General features: G+C 58.3%; 1 protein-coding gene and 1 long non-coding RNA gene across 4 annotated transcripts in view; one reads left to right on the forward strand and one right to left on the reverse strand.

Annotated features, from left to right (window-relative positions):
- The window catches only part of ILRUN (inflammation and lipid regulator with UBA-like and NBR1-like domains), a 30194-nt gene that overhangs the window by 12616 nt on the left and 341 nt on the right, over positions 1-17237 (reverse strand). Inside the window, exons 1-3 of one of the 3 annotated variants that reach the window (XM_068159829.1) lie at positions 7294-7552; positions 3585-3739; positions 162-359 (exon numbers count right to left, since the gene is read on the reverse strand). In XM_068159829.1, the coding sequence (XP_068015930.1) occupies positions 162-359; positions 3585-3739; positions 7294-7466 (526 nt within the window). In that variant the 5' untranslated portion in view covers positions 7467-7552. Of the gene's footprint in view, positions 1-161; positions 360-3584; positions 3740-5618; positions 5648-7293; positions 7553-17237 lie in introns of those variants that run through there. The other 2 variants (XM_068159831.1, XM_068159830.1) reach the window with 2 other exon arrangements.
- On the forward strand, positions 7796-17114 carry LOC137451902 (uncharacterized). Its single transcript, XR_010989912.1, has 3 exons — positions 7796-8426; positions 10500-13592; positions 16399-17114. It is a non-coding gene; the product is annotated as an uncharacterized lncRNA (long non-coding RNA).

The following is a 17237-nucleotide window of genomic DNA, read 5'->3' on the forward strand; positions in this document are numbered from 1 at the left end:
CAAGCAGGCAGCTCCACCGAGGTCTCCTCTGTTCTAATCCCTGTGTTTAGCCCAGGGGCTGGCAGATCTCTCCCTTCAGCACCTCCCTCCCAGCATGAGGCTGCAGGGCAGCAGCAGAGCCCGGGGGGTGCCAGGAGCAGGCCGCAGCAGGGGTCACTCACCGCCGTAGTAGAGCCCGGTGGCCGTGCACATCCGCCACTGCCCCTGGTACATCCCTGCCGTGCTGGGGCTGCACATCTGGACGCTGACATCTGCCATCTCCTGGGGCTCCAGGGACCTGACCATCACCATGTTCACGTGGCCAAACTGGTCTCCCCCAACGTACTTCAGACACACCCCCGGGGGCCAGGCCTCCGTCCCTGGGATGAAACAGAAGGAAGCATCGGTGCAGGGCAGCAGCAGCCTTGTGCCTGCCTGTGCAGGACTGGATGAGCAGCACAGCTGGGCAGCTGCTGAGCAGCCAGGGAACACCAGCAGGCACACACCACAGCACTGGAGGAGTGAAGAGTTGTCAGAAAGCCTCTGCTGGTCCATTCCTGAGCCCAGCAGCACCCTCTGCATCTGGACAAGCTCTGGGTCTGTACCCAAGAAACCTCTCTCAGCCCCAGTGCAACAGCTGCAGAACACTCATCAGCCTGACAGGCACCAATATTTCACCAACACTGGAGACAAAGATGAGGCCAGGCCTAGGTGGGGGCTTTCCCCCCACACTCACTTCTTCCTGCCTCCCTGCACACAGCTCCTGAGCCTTACATTAATACCCAGTGCTGCAAACATTTTCTTTCAGCCCTGCTCTATTTTAAACCTGTTAGTCCCAGGAGGAACTAAGAGTTTGAGCTGTAATTGAAGAGCTAAGGACTACTTTCTACATGGATTTATTTCTCTTCTTGCACCAAGCCTCCTCTCAGCCTCGTGCCAGGGTGGGAGGGGCTGTGGCCATTCGATGCAGCCCTGGAGAGCAGCAGCGACCTAGCAGCCTGCAGATACAGAGCAGCTGCTGCATGCAGGCACAGCCATCCCCAGCAAAGACAACAAGGGCTGGGGCAGACAAACCCCAAAGTGCTTCAGAGGCTCAGGAAACATCAGCTGAGCACAGTTAGCTTCTGCTTCTGCCCCATTAGGTGACTCAACTCAGCCAAGGGCTTTGAGAATCCCTTCTGCTTGGCTGAGGCAAATGGAAACCCCCAAGGAAAGGCAGAGCCATGCCTGGTCTGAGGCGAGTGGTGGATGCTGCCCTGATGTCACTCACCCCAGAGCATCCTCTGCAGCAGCTTGCCTGCTAACTGAATCCCTGTGGGCACCTCAGTGAAGGCATGGCAGGGCCTGGTTTCCTGCTCAGGTCCTTGTTGATGGAATCCACATTGAAGCAGGGCAGGCAGAGTGTGAGTGAGTGAAGTGGGGGATGTGACACTGCAGCTGGAAGCAGTGCATCAGGGAGGCCTGAGAGAGGCTGAGTATGTGACTTTTATCAGGCTTGAGGGCTCCAGGCTTGCAAGGTGCCTGCATGCTGCAGCTGGCAAGCCCCACAGGAGACCACGCTGATGCCACCGTGCCAGGGCAGCTGAGCTGCAGCAGCTGCCCTGCAGAGCCAGCAGCAGCTGGGGGCAGAGTGGGAAGAGGAAGCAAGTCTGTTGGATCCTGCCAAGGGGCTGCTGGCAGCACTGTCCTGCAAGGCAGCAGAGCAGGGCATTAGTTTGTAACAGCAGATAAGGAAGCTGACTGAGCCCAGCTTACTGCTCCCACTGAACCTGACAACCTCTCCAGGCTCTGTCTGTCACACTTGCAGACACTAAATGCTGTGGTGACACATGCCTCAGGTATTTCATGTTCTAGAGCTGGAGTCATTTAACCAAGGCTTCCTGTAGAGCTGTTAAAACCTTGGCTGCCCTCAGTTCCCTACCTAACAAGCAGACATTATCTGGGAACACTGCAGCCCTTTGATAGGTACCCTAATTAAACCACAAAATTGCTGTAAAATGCTGCAGTCCTCCTCAACCTGCAGGCACCAGGCAGGATGTGAGGCTGCCCTGAACTGAAACATGCCTCAGCAGCGTGGTTTGAGCAAGATATGGCCTCCAGCACCACTGCTGGGGAACAGAGGTACATTTTCAGAAGGCTACAACCCACCCAGGAGCCAAAGCAAAGGCTGGCCCTGGCAGGAACTCCCTTCCCCCTTTCAGGTCCTCCATGGACTCCAGGTCAAAGCTTGCCAGAACAAAACCCTGCCTGAACTGGGGTGGCAAACTCAGGCTGCATTTGCATGCAGGACAGAGTCCTGAGGAAGAAGAGAGGAAGGAGCCTGAGGGGAGCAAGGCAGGAGTGATTAAGACACAAATAGCAGAGACAGGACCTGTCCAACCTACCCCACTCATGAGAGCTGAGGCAGCTGCAGAGCTGCCAGCCAGTGTTCCACACTGCAGGGGAAGCAAGCTCTGTCTCACCTGCCTATTGTGCAGCAAGGAAGCCCTTTCTCTACAGCAAGGCTCAAGAATGATCTCCTCAAACACCCTCCTCTCCCCATGTTGTGATGAAACACTCCCACATTTACAGCCTGGTTTCAGTCCCTGCTGTACTTTGATCCTCAGCACAAACCTGCACAGCCCTGAGTGCTGCAGTTATTTACAAGCAGCCTCACCAAGAGCAGCTGAGCTTCACTGATGGTGATTCACAGCCTTCACCCTTGCTGTGCTAGCATCCTGCCTCTCAGAGGTGCAAGGAGACACAGCTCAAAGGTTCAGGCAACTTCCTGCCACTGCCACACTCAGAGACAAGGCATCCCCATCCCAGGCTCCCCTGGCTGCATCCCAGCAGATCCATCACTCAGAAGGGATTTTGCCTGGCCTCACTTCCTGGATTCCAGTCACACTCTGGACTTGTTTCATCCTGGAATGTGGTCTCCCCAGCCTCACATCCCCTCAGAGCATGAAGTCATTCTGTCAAAAAATGTATTGGAAGGTAAAGGGCACCTGCCACAGAGCCCTGCATCACCATCTCCTCCCAGTGCCTGCTGGCTGAAGCCAGGTGAGGGTTTGGTCTCTTCTTCCAAGACACCAAGTGCCAGGACCAGAGGCAAAGGCCTCAGGTTGCAGCAGGGGAGGTTGAGGTTGGAGATTAGAAGAAATATCTTCACCAAAAGGGTTCTCAAAGCCTGGCACAGGCTGCCATGGAGGTGGTTGAAGTCCCATCCCTGAAGGCATTTCAAAGCCACAGAGATGTGGTGCTGAGGGCCATGGTCTAGCAGCAGCCTTGGCAGAGCTGGAGAACAGCTGAGTTCCTAAAGGCCTTTTCCAACCACAGTGATTTTGTGACTCCTCTTCCATTAAGACAAAGCCCAACAAACAAACCCAAAACACAACTTGCACTTCAGTTTATTGCAGCTAGAAGTCTCCTAGAGCTGGTGCTGGAGTGGTGGCACAAGGAACAGGACTGTTGGCCAGACTGAGCTGCACATCTCACCACCATGTGTGCCAGCTCCAGAAGGGGCACAGGTGGCTCTACCCCGAGCTGAGTGCCATGAAGCCTCCTGCCTCCAGCCAGCACCTCTTGCCCGAGACCTGCCACCCCCTGCAGCCCAAAAGCCTTACCTGTGTTTTGTATCCTCCATGTTTTTGTGAACTGGGTGTCAGGAGGGATGGACTCTCCTTCACCTATGGTGACATCCTCCACAAAGGACATGGAGGGCACGTTGATATTTGGGCTCTCAAAGTCATAGTAGGCTCCGATGGCGGCCTGGAGGTTCCTGGAAGGCAGAGAGGAGCAGATTACAACCCAAGGCAGAGGTGGCTCAGGCCCCTGCCACCAGGCTCCACATCTCATCCTGAGCAGCTCAGAGTGCATCTGCCCTGCTGCTCATGGCTTCTGAAAGCTTCTATCCATCACCCAGGGACCCTCCAAGACAACAGAACTCACAACACAGCATCTGCCTGCCAGGGACACTTTGATACCACTGCTGCTTTTCACTGAACTCTTGGAACCCACAGGTCCTGAAGGACCAATCCCCCTTAGCTCTGTTTGTCAGTGGCTGAAGTGCTGAGCTCTGGACAGTCACAAACCAGCCCAGTCAGAAGTTCTCAGTGACTCAAGAGAGACCACAGTGGCAGCCTGTGGTGTCCTGAGGCACTCAAAGCCACAGATGCCATCGACTGCCACGGGGAGGGAGCTGCAGCTCTTCAGGATAAGTCACTGGAAAGGGGAAGAGTCAAACAGGAAGAGGATTCCTGGCTCCTCACTGCCGTTCCCCCATGCACCATTAAGTCATTATGTAAGGGTTTGGCAAGTCAGGAAATCCCTCTGTTTACACTCTGTGAGGTTGTGACCCTCATTTGCATCTGCTGAGTCGGTGCAGAGGGAATGGAGGTGAGTAAAATCTCCCCAGATGCAATGGACATGGCAGCTGCCTCTTACTCATGGCTACAAACAGATCTGTGCTGCTTTTCTGAGCAGGGTAGGACACACAAACCCACACCCACGAACCAGCACAACATTCAAGAGCTGGGAACCACCACCCAAAGCAAAGCCCTGCAGAAGGCTGGTCAGAACCTGCAGCATGTGGAGGCAGTGATATGTGGAGGGCTCCCATTGTGTGGGGCAGTGTCATGTGTCTAAAGCAAAGCCAAGGGGAAAGCAAGAGAAACATTCGCAGCATGACCCTGAGAAAGAGCAAACATAGGGCTGGCAGGATGCTTGCCAGCTGGAAAGAGGCTCCAAACAGTGAGCAGGGGAACTGCCTCCTGTTCCATCCCCACAGTGCTAAAGGGAAAACAAAGTCAGATCAAACACTGGGTGAAATCAGAACTGCATGGGAGAATCACTGCTTACTCCTTGGAGGAATCACTGGAGCCCCAGAGCAGCAGCCAGCAGCACTGGAGCTTGGGTCAGCAAGGGCAGCGGCGATCTCGGGCAGATCTGCCAGGCAGGGGCGCGGGGGGCGGGAGGGAGAGGCCCCCACGGCGGATGCAGGGCTTGGTAATCCAGCAGGCTGGCAGCAGATCATCACCGTGCTAGCTGCAGGGGAGGCTGGCACCCTGCACACAGCCCCGGCGTCAGGAGGCACTGCAGGAGTGCTCTGCACATGGCCACAGCCTCCCCGGGGCTGAGCCTCCCCGGGGCTGAGCCCCCCCTGTGCCCCCCGCCGGGGCTGAGCCTCCCCTGTGCCCCCTGCCGGGGCTGAGCCCCACCCTGTGCCCCCCGCCGGGGCTGAGCCTCCCCGGGGCTGAGCCCCCCCTGTGCCCCCCGCCGGGGCTGACCCCCCCCCAGGGCTGAGCCTCCCCCTGTGCCCCCTGCCGGGGCTGAGCCCCCCCTGTGCCCCCCGCCGGGGCTGAGCCTCCCCGGGGCTGAGCCCCCCCTGTGCCCCCCGCCGGGGCTGAGCCTCCCCGGGGCTGAGCCCCCCCTGTGCCCCCCCCCGCACCCCCCGCCGCGGCTGCAGGCAGAGCCACCGGGCAGGGGCTCCGCATCCAGGCCAAGGAACTCCAGAGCAGGAGCCACCCTTCAGGCCCGTGCTGCCGAGGAGTGTCAGGGCTATATTTAACAGGGCAGCTCAGCCCGTGGCTGCAGGGAGGGAGCATGTCACGCATGCAGGCAAAGGCTGCGGCTTGCGTCAGCAGCCGCCTGTTGCTTACACAGCGCACAGCATTTACATAACCCACAGCGGGGCTGTGCCAGCAGCCTCCTGCTCCAGCAGCCTCCTGCTCCAGCAGCCCTCTGCTCCAGCAGCCTCCTGCTCCCCCGGCCAGCAGCACTGCGAGCTGGAGCGCAGTTTGCTCTGGGATTTCTTCCTGGGTGACAGCAGTCTGAGGCAAAAGGCACCCGGAGGGGTCTGGCAGGCAGCAGGAGGCCTCTCCCTCCCAGAGCACACAACAGACATCGGTTTGCAGCTGTGCTGTGCCACCCTGCGGCTCGGGGCTCAGGACACTCAGGACACTCAGGTCTCATTGACCTTGAGAGGGAAGCAGAGGAGAGTCCCAAGAGGAAGGTTTCTGCTGCAGCTCTGTGAAGCAGCCTGCACTGTTTGTGGTTTGCTTGGCTGTAAACAGGCTCCAGCAGGCGGCGGGGGCTATTTGTGCACCCAGGCCCTCTGCCAGCCCCTTTCCCCTCCCTGGGTCAGATTTCACTGCTGGCTCTGCCGCCGGGAAGAGGCTCCAGCCCTCTGCAGCACTTGGTTAAAAGCTAACTGAAGAACAACACATGCTGGAAACCAGCACAACAGAAACCCCGGGCAGATCTGCCCCCCTTGTGAGCACAGCCTGCCCCCCGGCCCTCTCACCAGAGCGTGTGGGGGGAGCCCTTCCCTGTACTGGCATATACCTTACAGGACCCCCCCCGAATCCTAAAGAAGCTTCCAGAAACTGAAGAGAAATTGAAAGTGGCAAGAGGCAAAGTCAGGATGACAAAGCAAATCTGACTGAAGTTCAAGCTCTTTGACACAGCCACCCCCAAGAGATAGCCACTGAGCAGCGAGCGACACCCACGGCGCGCTCCTGCTCCCCACTTACACAACCAGCACACCGCTGCGGGCCCTGCCTGCCCCCCAGGCAGCGCTGCCCTCCTGCCCTGCCCCCCAGGCAGCGCTGCCCTCCTGCCCTGCCCCCCAGGCAGCGCTGCCCTCCTGCCCTGCCCCCCAGGCAGCGCTGCCCTCCTGCCTGCCCCCCAGGCAGCGCTGCCCTCCTGCCCTGCCCCCCTGCCTGCGCCCCCCAGGCAGTGCTGCCCTCCTGCCCTGCCCCCCAGGCAGCACTGCCCTCCTGCCTGCGCCCCCCAGGCAGCGCTGCCCTCCTGCCCTGCCCCCCAGGCAGCGCTGCCCTCCTGCCTGCGCCCCCCTCCTGCCTGCGCCCCCCCAGGCAGCGCTGCCCTCCTGCCCTGCCCCCCAGGCAGCGCTGCCCTCCTGCCTGCGCCCCAGGCAGCGCTGCCCTCCTGCCCGCGCCCCCCAGGCAGCGCTGCCCTCCTCCCCTGCCCCCCAGGCAGCGCTGCCCTCCTGCCTGCGCCCCCCCCGGCAGCGCTGCCCTCCTGCCTGCGCCCCCCAGGCAGCGCTGCCCTCCTGCCTGCACCCCCCAGGCAGCGCTGCCCTCCTGCCCTGCCCCCCAGGCAGCACTGCCCTCCTGCCTGCGCCCCCCAGGCAGCGCTGCCCTCCTGCCTGCCCCCCAGGCAGCGCTGCCCTCCTGCCTGCCCCCCAGAGCCCAAGCAGCAGTGTGAATGCAGCCTCTGGGGCAAGGCCAGTGCCATTCGCAGCCCGATTACTGGCAGGCTCAGCACCACCTCCTGCTGCTCTGCCTCTCCACCACAGGCGCTGCTGGAGCTTACAAGCGTGGCTCCAAGGTCACACACTCTCGAGGCCCTGAATGCAGCTTCCCTTTGCCAGTAGAGGGATAATTTTGGGGTGTCTTCACCCTCGTGATCCAGCTGTGACTGCACAGCACCAGCTGCAGACTTGGGGCACGGGACCCCAGCGCCAGGCTGCCGCGGGAGGTTATCATCCTGCTCACACAGGATGCCTGCTGGGTTTTACTCCTAGGTGTGCCTCGCCCCCAGTGCCCCTTCGCTCTCTGCCGTACCAGATAAGCTGTTCTAAAGCAAACTTGGAAGCAAGAAGGAGCCAAATCCGGCCAGGGCAATTTGCATGACTGAGCTCTCCTAATTACAGGGATGGCCACACAGCTCTCTCCACTCAGCCCTCGGGGTGCCAGCCCATCCTCACCTAAGTGAAGCAATTTCCCCCTTTTCAGAGCCAGCCTGGACTGCAGCACTTGGCAGCTCTGCCATACTCCCAGAGCAGGTCTGACAGAACCTGCCTGCAACCTGCTGTCACCCCGGTGACAAGGTGAGCCTGCCCAGAACCAGCACGGGGCTCAGGGCTAGTCTGAGAGCAAGATCCTGGGAGGGGGAAAGCAACAAGTAGAGGTTGTAGCTCCACACTGCCAAGCGAATCCATTCTAGCTCTGGGCACCCCAGGCCTGGTAGGTGTCAAATGCTCCTCCAACAACCTGCTGCTGAGAGCCAGGGAAAGCCTCCTGCAGATCAATCCTTCAGCTCTGCTGCTTGGCTTCAGAGCTCAGCAACTAAACGACAGCAGCGAAGTTGAAGCCTCCTCTGCTCACAGCTCCGGAGATGCCCCTGAAGGACTCAGTGTCGGCAGTGGTTTATCTGCAGCCACTCTTCCCCTTCCCGGGCTTTTTCCAGCCAGCCTTTTGTTATGTTAAACCAATATATTTAGACAGTAATTACTCCAAATTAACTAGGTCACCCTGCCGTATTCCAAACGAAGAGAAACCCTTCCCAATCAGTTCACAGCCCAGAGGCCTCCTGTAACAACTCCTGCACGAGGGAAGAGCAGCACGCAGGCCATCGAAGGGCGCTGTGGTATTGATCAGGTTTTGCACAGAAGGAAGCAAGCCCGGCACCGAGGCTTCCTCACCCATGCAGAGTCTCAGCTGCTGGTAAGTTACTTGGGGAAAGATTCAAAGATATTTGTTTATGAAAATGAATACAATTGGGGGTAAAAATCCCGACCAAGCCAAGGGTCAGCTCCACGTGCAGGCTCTGCTCCCGCTGGCTCCTGCCCAGCCCCTCAGCCACAGCTCCCCCCAGCCAAGGGGCCAGTTCCCAGGGCTCAGATTCTCCTGAGCCATCAGAAAAAGCAAAGGCTAGACGAGTGCTCAGAGCTGGCCCTCAGCTCTGGGCTTCACACAGGACACAGCCCCGGGGTCACGCACAGACAGCAAGCAGAGGAGATGCAGAAAGCGAGCAGACAGACAGACAGACAGGGTCAGTGCTGTGCAGGGCAGCTCCAATAGCACCAATGCCCAGCGGCTGTGAGGGTGCTGGAGGCCTGGAACAAGCTGCCCAGAGAGGTTGTGGAGTCTCTGGAGATTCCAAACCTGCCTGGACAGGCTCCTGTGCAACCCTGTCTAGGTGACCCTGCTATAGCAGGGGGCTCAGACTCGATGATCTGCAGAGGGCCCCTTCTGACCCCACCACGTGGGACTGTGAGCACCCTGTGCAACACCCTGTACCCTTCCCACAGCCAACGTCTCAACCCCTCCAAATGCAGCAGGGCACCAGCAGGGCACCAGCAGGGCACCAGCAGGGCACCAGCAGGGCACCAGCACACATAAGGCATCAGAAACAGAGGTGTGCAAAAGAAACTGCAGCAGATGGATCGTTTCTCACTCCCAAATAATGGAACAGCTCTGCCTGCTACAGGTGGGAAAGGCTAAAAACGTGCACAGAGCTTATCCAAGTGAGGCAACCCTAACCCTGCTCCCCCTCCACCTTTAGTGTCTTACTTGGATTGTATTTGCCCCAGCCATGGGGTCTGGCCTCTGCAGCTGCTGAGCTGGAGCCTCCTCAGAGGAGGTGGGGGAGGAGAGGTACTTGTCACCCCCCAGGGAAGCACCTCCACCTGGAGTTTGCCATTCAAACACCGGGGATGACACAAGGCAATTAAGTGCACAGTCTTAGGATGCTGTGAGGGACTGGAGTTTCCATCAGTGAATAGCTTCCAACAGAGGCAATCCCAGAAAGCAAGATTCAGGTATCAGCTCTCTTCCTTCTTGACCTCTCTTCCACTAAACCACGAGGTTGGGAAACGACCTCCTTGGGTGTTAGATGACCTACAGGACCCTGTGGGGAGCCGAAAGCTTGCAGCTGAACCCAGGGCACTGAGGTGCAGGAATTGCTCCACCTGAAGCTCACACATGAAGCCAAAGATGTCACTGTCTGGGCTGCAACAGCCAGTTCCAAACAGCAGTGTGGTGTTCCAGGCAGGCAGCAGGGCTGGGGCCAGCAGAGGCAAGGCTGTGCTGCGCACAGGGGCAGAGGCACTCCGCACCCCCAAGGACATCGATTTCCTTCAGCAGGGCTCTCCAGCCGCCGGTGCTGCCACAAGCCCACACAGCCCCCCGGCAGCTGAGCCCCTCCCCGAGCAGCTGGTCAGGAGAGTTAAGTCTGGGGCAAAACATTTCGAGAATGCCACCGCGGGAGCTGCTCTCTGCTTGCTGCCACCGACAGCAGGCAGCAGCTCCTCCCGGGGGACAGCAACCAGGAGCTGCCAGAGCAGGGAAGGTTCTGTAGCTGCTAATTCCTCGCTGTAAACCATGTCACCAATCTATAATTGTCTGTGTTAAAGCAAAGGGGATTAAGCTACAGGAACTGTCAGAGGACAAGTTCAGGCATGCAAGGCGGTGCAGGCACTACGATGCTGCTGCCTGCTGCAGCTGCCTGCTTGCAGCTCCATCCCCCGGCGGGGAACCTTTTGTGACCCGCAGCACAGCTGCAGCTCAAGCACCGAGTACTTAAGGCCCGGGTGTCGTTCAAAGCAAGCAGGTCACATGCCCGAGTGGAGAAGGGGCCTTGCAATGCTCTAGAGAATTAACTAAGATGCTCCTGGGCAGCTCTTGAGTCTGCAGGTGTGTGATTTTTAGTAGCAGCAGGGAGAGCTGTGGACAGCAGAGCCTGCAGCCTGCTGCGCACACAGAGGACATTCACTGTGCTTTCGTTTGCCACAACAGATCCAGGAGTTTAGAAAGAACACCAGGAGCTGCCAGAGCTGTTCCCTGGGCGTCTTTCTGCCTGTAAGGACAACAGCTCACCGAGTGGTTTGGAGCAGGAATGCCTTTGGGTTTAAATCCTCAGCTCCCCAGCTGCTTCACCTTTCACACCGAGTGCTTCACTGTGCTCTCCGCCCCGAGCCCAGGTGGTCACCCCCGACAATCACCAGTCTGACAGGGCTCACGTTCAGACCCAGACGCCTGAGCTCCCCACCTCCTGCCACACGAGATTGGTTTGCTCTGAATCACCTGATGCAGGCAGAAGAGAAGGGAAGCAGCTCGACTCCCCACCCACTGCCTGCCAGGGCGCTGGAGGAGTTTCCAGGGGAGGAGAACTGACTCCAAAGAGCAGCTCCCAGGTTCCTGCCTCCTCCTCCAGGCAGGGATTCCCCCCACTGCCCTCTCCAAAGGGCAAAAGTAAGCCTCAAAGACTTCTGCAGAGCAGCAGGGACATCTCCCTCGGGTTTCTCAGAGTGTGGCTTAGCAGAAGGGAGGCTCTGGAGTCCCATGGCCGAGCACGGACAGCAGGGAGCCCTGAACTCCCCGGGGGTACAGCACAGGCTGCACAAATCCTCGCTGACAGTGCTGCACGCCCTGGGAGCTGGTTTTGCCTGGAAGCGACCTCTAAGACCATGGAGCCCCACCGTGGCCATGAAACCATGTCCCCAAGAGCCATGTCTACACTTTTTGAACAGCAGGAATGCAAAAGGAGGGAAAGGAAATCCAACTGCTCGTGGTTGCATCCTCCCTGCCCTTTGGCTTCCCCCGTGCGGAGGCAGCCAGGGAACGCTGCAGCTGCACAGGACAGAACACCTCTTGAGAACCAGGCAAGGGCTCTGACAGCAGCTCATTCACTGGACACAAGAAGAGTGTAGCCTCCAAGCAGCCTAGGAAACCACACTGATCTGTTCACACTTCAGCCAGGACCTCCAAACACAAAGCAGAGCAGAGAGCTGGACAGAAGACCAGCCAAGGATGGACTTGTCCCCCACAAACATCCAAATGCCAATCTAACACCAGATCAGGTCTGCAACCACAAGTATGTGATCAGCACATCTGCATCTAGGGAAGGATAAGAACCAGGGCCTTGAGGCAGGAGATCAGCTGCATTCTTGTGGGGCTGCTGGTGCTTAGGTAAGGGCTGGAATGAAACACATGGCAGAAGGAGGTGGCAGCGAGCCCCTGCACCAGAGCAGGCCCTCAGAGCCACAGCTGTAAGCAGGAACACTGGCTCTGGATGCAACCACAGGGCCAGAGGTTTGAGGGTGCAGCTGAGGTCCCACATTCCACCTCAGCATTCACATCCTGGCAGGTAATGCCTAAAACCTTCAGAGCTGCACAGTCTGAGCTTCATTGTCCTTCCATCTGCCTCCTAGATCAGCTTTGCCAGGGATCTCTGAGCCCCAGCACACAACCACTGCAGCACACCACTGCAAAGCAACCACACCACAGGATGACCAGGAGCATGGTGCCTGCAAACCCTCCCAAGTGCAGGAGGGCAGAGGACACAGCTAAGGGCCACCCACACATGCTGCAGTCAACATCAGGCAACCTGGCTGACTGTCACCTCAGGAGCAGCCCAAGCTCCTTCCTGCAATGCACTTGGAGAGCTTCTTTGGACAAGCAGATCAAGACTCTCATCAGAGGACACCTGCAAGGTCTTGGGGTTGTGAAGGGCATTCCTGAAAAGGAATGAAGTCAGGAGCAGAGGTGTTGGCCGTCCCCTGAGGGACCCCTCCTGACCTGAGCCTGCTGGGTTCAGCTTTCTAGGTCCTGCTGTCTTACCCAAATAGACTTCAAGTACCTATCCTCCAAGTGTTAGCAGCTATGCTTTCATCCAGAGCTGAGCTGTGCAGCAGCATCCCATGATCCTTGCTAGACCACTACAATTGAAGTCAGACTAAAAGCAGTGCCCCTCCTCTCTTAGCTAGCCCATGCTTTCAGGCTCCCAACCAAGCAGATCACATCTGGCCCATACAGCTGGTTCACTCCAGAGACAGAATGTGACCAGCCCACCCACAGCACTGGCCAGGCAGTTTTCCTGTTGTTAGAAGCCAACGTTCTGCCTGTGCTCCAGGACCTGGCCTGGCACAGAAGTGTTAGAGATGTGAAAAACCAGCAGCAGCTAATCCCTGCCTCACCCTGAGGCAGTGCCCCCTGAGGGTCTGCAGCAGGCTTCTGGAGCGTTTGCAGAGGAGACCTTGAAGTCCTTTCGTGCAAACTCTCATCTGTAAGCCACGACACAGCTACACATTCTCAGCTTATAGGGAAAAGGAGAGGCTCCAGAAGAGATCTGACCACCTCACAAACGATGACCATGAAGAGACCTTTTCCACCAGAAAGGCAGAGCAAGAAAGGTCTAAGCCTGGCAACAGTAACGCTTCTCCCCACCCCACACACTACACCCATCGCTCTCTGACACTCCATGTCAATATCACACCTACCAGACTGATCAAAATTCACCTCTCTAAACAAAAGCCAGTGAGAATGCAAAGACATCTGACATGGGAGTGCCTGGAGTATCCCCCCATGAAGTCTTCAAATTCAGAAGCCCTTCAGAGCCAGCTCTGCTGGAGCACAGACTGCAACTGCAGCACTGCTTCAGCTCCAATTAATTCCCTTTCTCACCAAATTAAAGCAGCTCCAAGCCTCACACTGCAGCCTCTCACCCTCAGAGCTGCTATAATCACCAACTGAACTCAGTAACTCCTCTTCTTTAGGACCATTTCCACACCAGCTCCAGAGGCTTTCACAAGCAGACCTTGAGTGAGTGTCAACGAGGACTCTGCCGCACGCTGTGGGCGAAGCCTGCTCTGCTCCTGCCCCGAGTCAACTGCTGAGGTCCGGCCAGGCCTGGGCTGACACCCCACAGCTTTTGCTCTGCAAGGGCTTTGCTAAGTCCAAGCTGCCCTGGTACCATCTCTGCAGAGCCCTGCAGAAGCCTGTGAGCAGGCAGTGCAGGGCAGGTGTGCTCAGCACCCACTGCCTGCCCTGAACAGCTCCTGTTTGTAAAACACGAGCACAAAGGCTTTCAGGAGGAGCTTCCTGATGCAGGTAGGCTGAGTCAGGACAAGTTCAGACATGTTCCTGGCCAGGCTACCACACAGCACTGCACTCAACACCTGGAACTTGCCTTCACCACCACAACTCACTGGCAGGAGCCCCCAGCCCCTGGGGATGTGCCCAGTGCACAGGCAGCCCGGTGCCCGCACTGCAGCTCTGGGGGGAAGGGGCAGAGCTGGGTGTGCCATGCCAGGGAGGGGGGTTTGGTGGGCTTGGGGGGGTGTGTGTGTATGAATCCTACATGCAAGGGCAGCAAAACACTCCCAAGCACGCTGCCTGGGTCCTCCTGAGGAAGTGGTGCCAGCACCTCTGGGAGAGGCTGACTTGGGCTCAAGGCCAGGAGCAAAGGCTCAGCCTCTCACTCTGAAGCCTCCCACTCTGAAGCCTCACAACTTCTGCTGCATAAATACACAAACAGAGAGCAGAGAGGGACAGTGTGCCTCACCCTTAAAGGTCCTGCAGCTCAGGATTTGTGCAGCAGAAAGCCAGGAAGCTAGGAGAACCCCCCCAGAACTGAAGGAGTGATTTAAAAGAGGCAGCACTCTAGGAAAGTGTTTAATAAATAAGAGGGGAAGGATCCAAGTGCTTGACCTGTATTTCCTGAAGATCAAGAACAGGCTCAGAGGCTTTGGATGCAGATGTTCCACCTGAAGCACTGCTGTTCATGAAGCCAGACTCAGGACTGTCCCAGGTCTGCCAGGGCTGTGGCAGCTGGAGCTAAGCTGCACACAGTCACAGCTTCCAGGGCTGCTTTAAATGACCTCCACTGCCCTGCTGCCAGCTGCTCTTTCCCCCCAGACTGGCTGAACAAGCTACTGAAAAGCAACTCCTCTGTTACAGCAGGGGAACTTCACTCTGAATCTGTTAAACACAGCTACTGAGGATACTGGCTGAAAGAATCATTCAAATCACACTCCCCCTGCTCTGACTCCCTGCTACAGGGTGTGCAAGGCACACACCAGGGACACAACTTCTGCTCTGGAGAGCACCCAAAGCTTGCCATGCCTGGGAAAAAGACTGCTAGTGAGAATGATTTGTGTCTGTGCTAATGAACCCCCCAAGGACATGGCCAGCAAGTGAGCACACTGCTCTGCCCTGCTGTCAGCTCCCTCACCACTCCTGCAAGGTGATCACTGATCCTGCAGCAGAGTGGAGAGGCCTCTTGCCTTCAACAAGAGGACCCAGGGCCTCCTTCAGGCTGGAGAAGGCCTTTCAATTCATCCAGCCCCACCACTAACCCAACCCTGCCACGGCCCTCAGCACCAAAGGAAAAGCAACTTGGGAGTCTCACAGAGGCAAATCATTTGCAGGCCAAGCTGCTGGAGGAAGATTCTGGCCTTCATTCCAGGCCACAAGAAACAAACCCAGCAGGCCATTGCCCGGGGCAGGGTGGATTGCTCAGGGCCCCTCAGCAGGCAGTGAAAGAGTCTCCAGAGAAGGAGAATTCCTCCTTCAGTTTTTTACAGCAGAGTGGGTTACTCAGGCTGAGAACCCTGAGAAAGAGGTGGGGGCTGGAGGAGGAGAGAGAAAGCCAGAGGGGCAGAACTGCAGCGTGCAGGCTCAGGCACAACAAAGGACAGGGCAGGAGAGCAGAGCCCTGGCAGGCACACCCCAGAGTGCCCAGCAGCACCTGGCAGCACACCCAGCCCAGCTCCCTGCTGCCAAAGGTTAAACTCACACCAGCCTTGAGCCCCCTGAGAGCAAGCCCAGCAGAGCCTGTGCTGTGTGCTCCTGCAGGCATGACACCAGCCCAACGTTTCCCTTTCCCAGCCCACGTCCAGCTATGAGGCTTAGCAACTTACACCTAAACCCCCAAGGACGACAAAGGAAAGGGGAAAGCCTGTCCTGAGAAGCAGACCAGCCACTCAAGCTGCAAAGTTACAGCTGCTTCCACCACTTCAGATTTTCTTCTCAAGAGGAATGAAAGATTTTGTTTTAAAGACACACTGCTGCTAAGGTGGTACTGGAGAGACTGCCACTTCCACCAGAAACTCGAGCCCTGAGACAGAAGAGGATCCTTCAGCAGAGCCCAGGCCAGCAGGCTCTACTCTGTGCCGGCAGCAGCCCCCAGGGTCAGCACTGATACCCTTTCTGCTCTCCCCAAGACCACAGAACAAACCCAGGGCACCAGGCTGCAGTTTCAGCAGCTGTATTGATACAATCAACACATAAACGAAGTGGGAAAGCATCTCCTGCTGTGAGCCACGTCTCCAAGGCAAGCTGCTTCACTCCGGGAGAGCGAGCTCTGCCTTGCAGCAGCTCACACGTGTTTACTATTCCCTTACTCCCTCTGCAGATTTGCCAACATAATTCGGTAGAGAGCTGGGAAAGGAGGGAAGGAAAGAAGGGGAAAAGCTGTCTTAGACCTGCTGCTGAGTTCAGCCGTTCCAGGCGAGTTTCTCCCCAGCTGTTGATATCACAACCTCAGTTTGGGCTTTCAAGGCTCACGGATTCGATGTTACACCACGAAGAAAGAAGCATTACCTCAGCTGAGTAACTCTGTTTATGATATCCAAACCAGACCACACTTTGCTCTGCTGCATCCATCCCAGAGAAGAGCTGCACACCTAAAAGGAGGGTCAGGATTTGGCAGGTGCCCAGCCACTGTTAGAAGTGGTTTAAAGGATGTGAGTGGTAAGGAGGAGTCAAACCCCAGGACTCAGCAGCAGTTTCACAGGCACTGGGCTTGCTGCAGGGCTAACCCTCTTGGTTTCACTTTTTCACCATCACACTGGCTATTTCCCACGTTTCTGAGCTGCAGCTTCCCTGATCGCCTCTGCTCTTCTCCTCTTCCTAGGGTAATCGCCTGAGCGCCTCGAGAAAGCCACAACACGCAGCGGACCCCAGGGCACAGAGCCCCCTACGGCACAAGCAGAAGCCGAGCGTTCAGCAAACACCCAGGAAACTCTCGCTGCGACAGCTCCACGCAGCCCTTCTGCCACAGTTCTCCCTCCTCCTGACGCCTCTCCTGCCCAGGGCCCCACAAACCGTCCCCGGACCCAGCTCGCCCTCCGGCTCCTCTGAGAGCCCTTTAAGAGCTGCGGTGTCCGCCGATCACATGCCCTCTTCCCATCAATTAGTCACTCGTTAACAGCTCTGCAGCCCTTTGACCGACGAGCTCCATGAACTGGCACAATTACTGCCCCGAGCTGGAGAGGCGAACCCGAGCCCCCCCTCGGGCCGGTCCCGCTGCTCTGCTCCGCGCTGCCATGATAGCTGCCCGCCGCCTCACACCGCCCCGCGCCTCACACCGCCCCGACAGCGCCGGCTGCGGCCCGGGGGGGAGCCGGGAGCCCGTAGCCAGCCCTGCTCGCCCGCCGGCGGGGGGGGAGAGGGGAGCCCGTAGCCAGCCCTGCTCCTCCCGCCGGCGGGGGGGAGCGGGGAGCCGGCAGCCCGTAACCAGCCCTGCTCGCCCGCCGGCGCGGCCCCGCGGTGGCGGGACAGGCCTGAGGCGGCGGGGCCCGGCTCGCAGCGCGGCCCCTCCGCGCCGGCAGCCTCCCGAGGCTCCCTTCAGGCGCCCGGCCTCGGCAGGGCCGGCAGCCTCCCGCCCTCCCCCTCAGGGCCGGTGGCCCCAGCCGCTCCCCGAAGCCCGCGGCCCTCCCGCCCAGGCCGGCCCGCCTCGGCCCGCTCACGTCC

The sequence above is a fragment of the Melanerpes formicivorus genome, unplaced genomic scaffold, assembly GCF_026170545.1.
Source record: "Melanerpes formicivorus ecotype bairdi unplaced genomic scaffold, bMelFor1.0.p_v2 SCAF_46, whole genome shotgun sequence".
Lineage (NCBI taxonomy): Eukaryota > Metazoa > Chordata > Aves > Piciformes > Picidae > Melanerpes > Melanerpes formicivorus.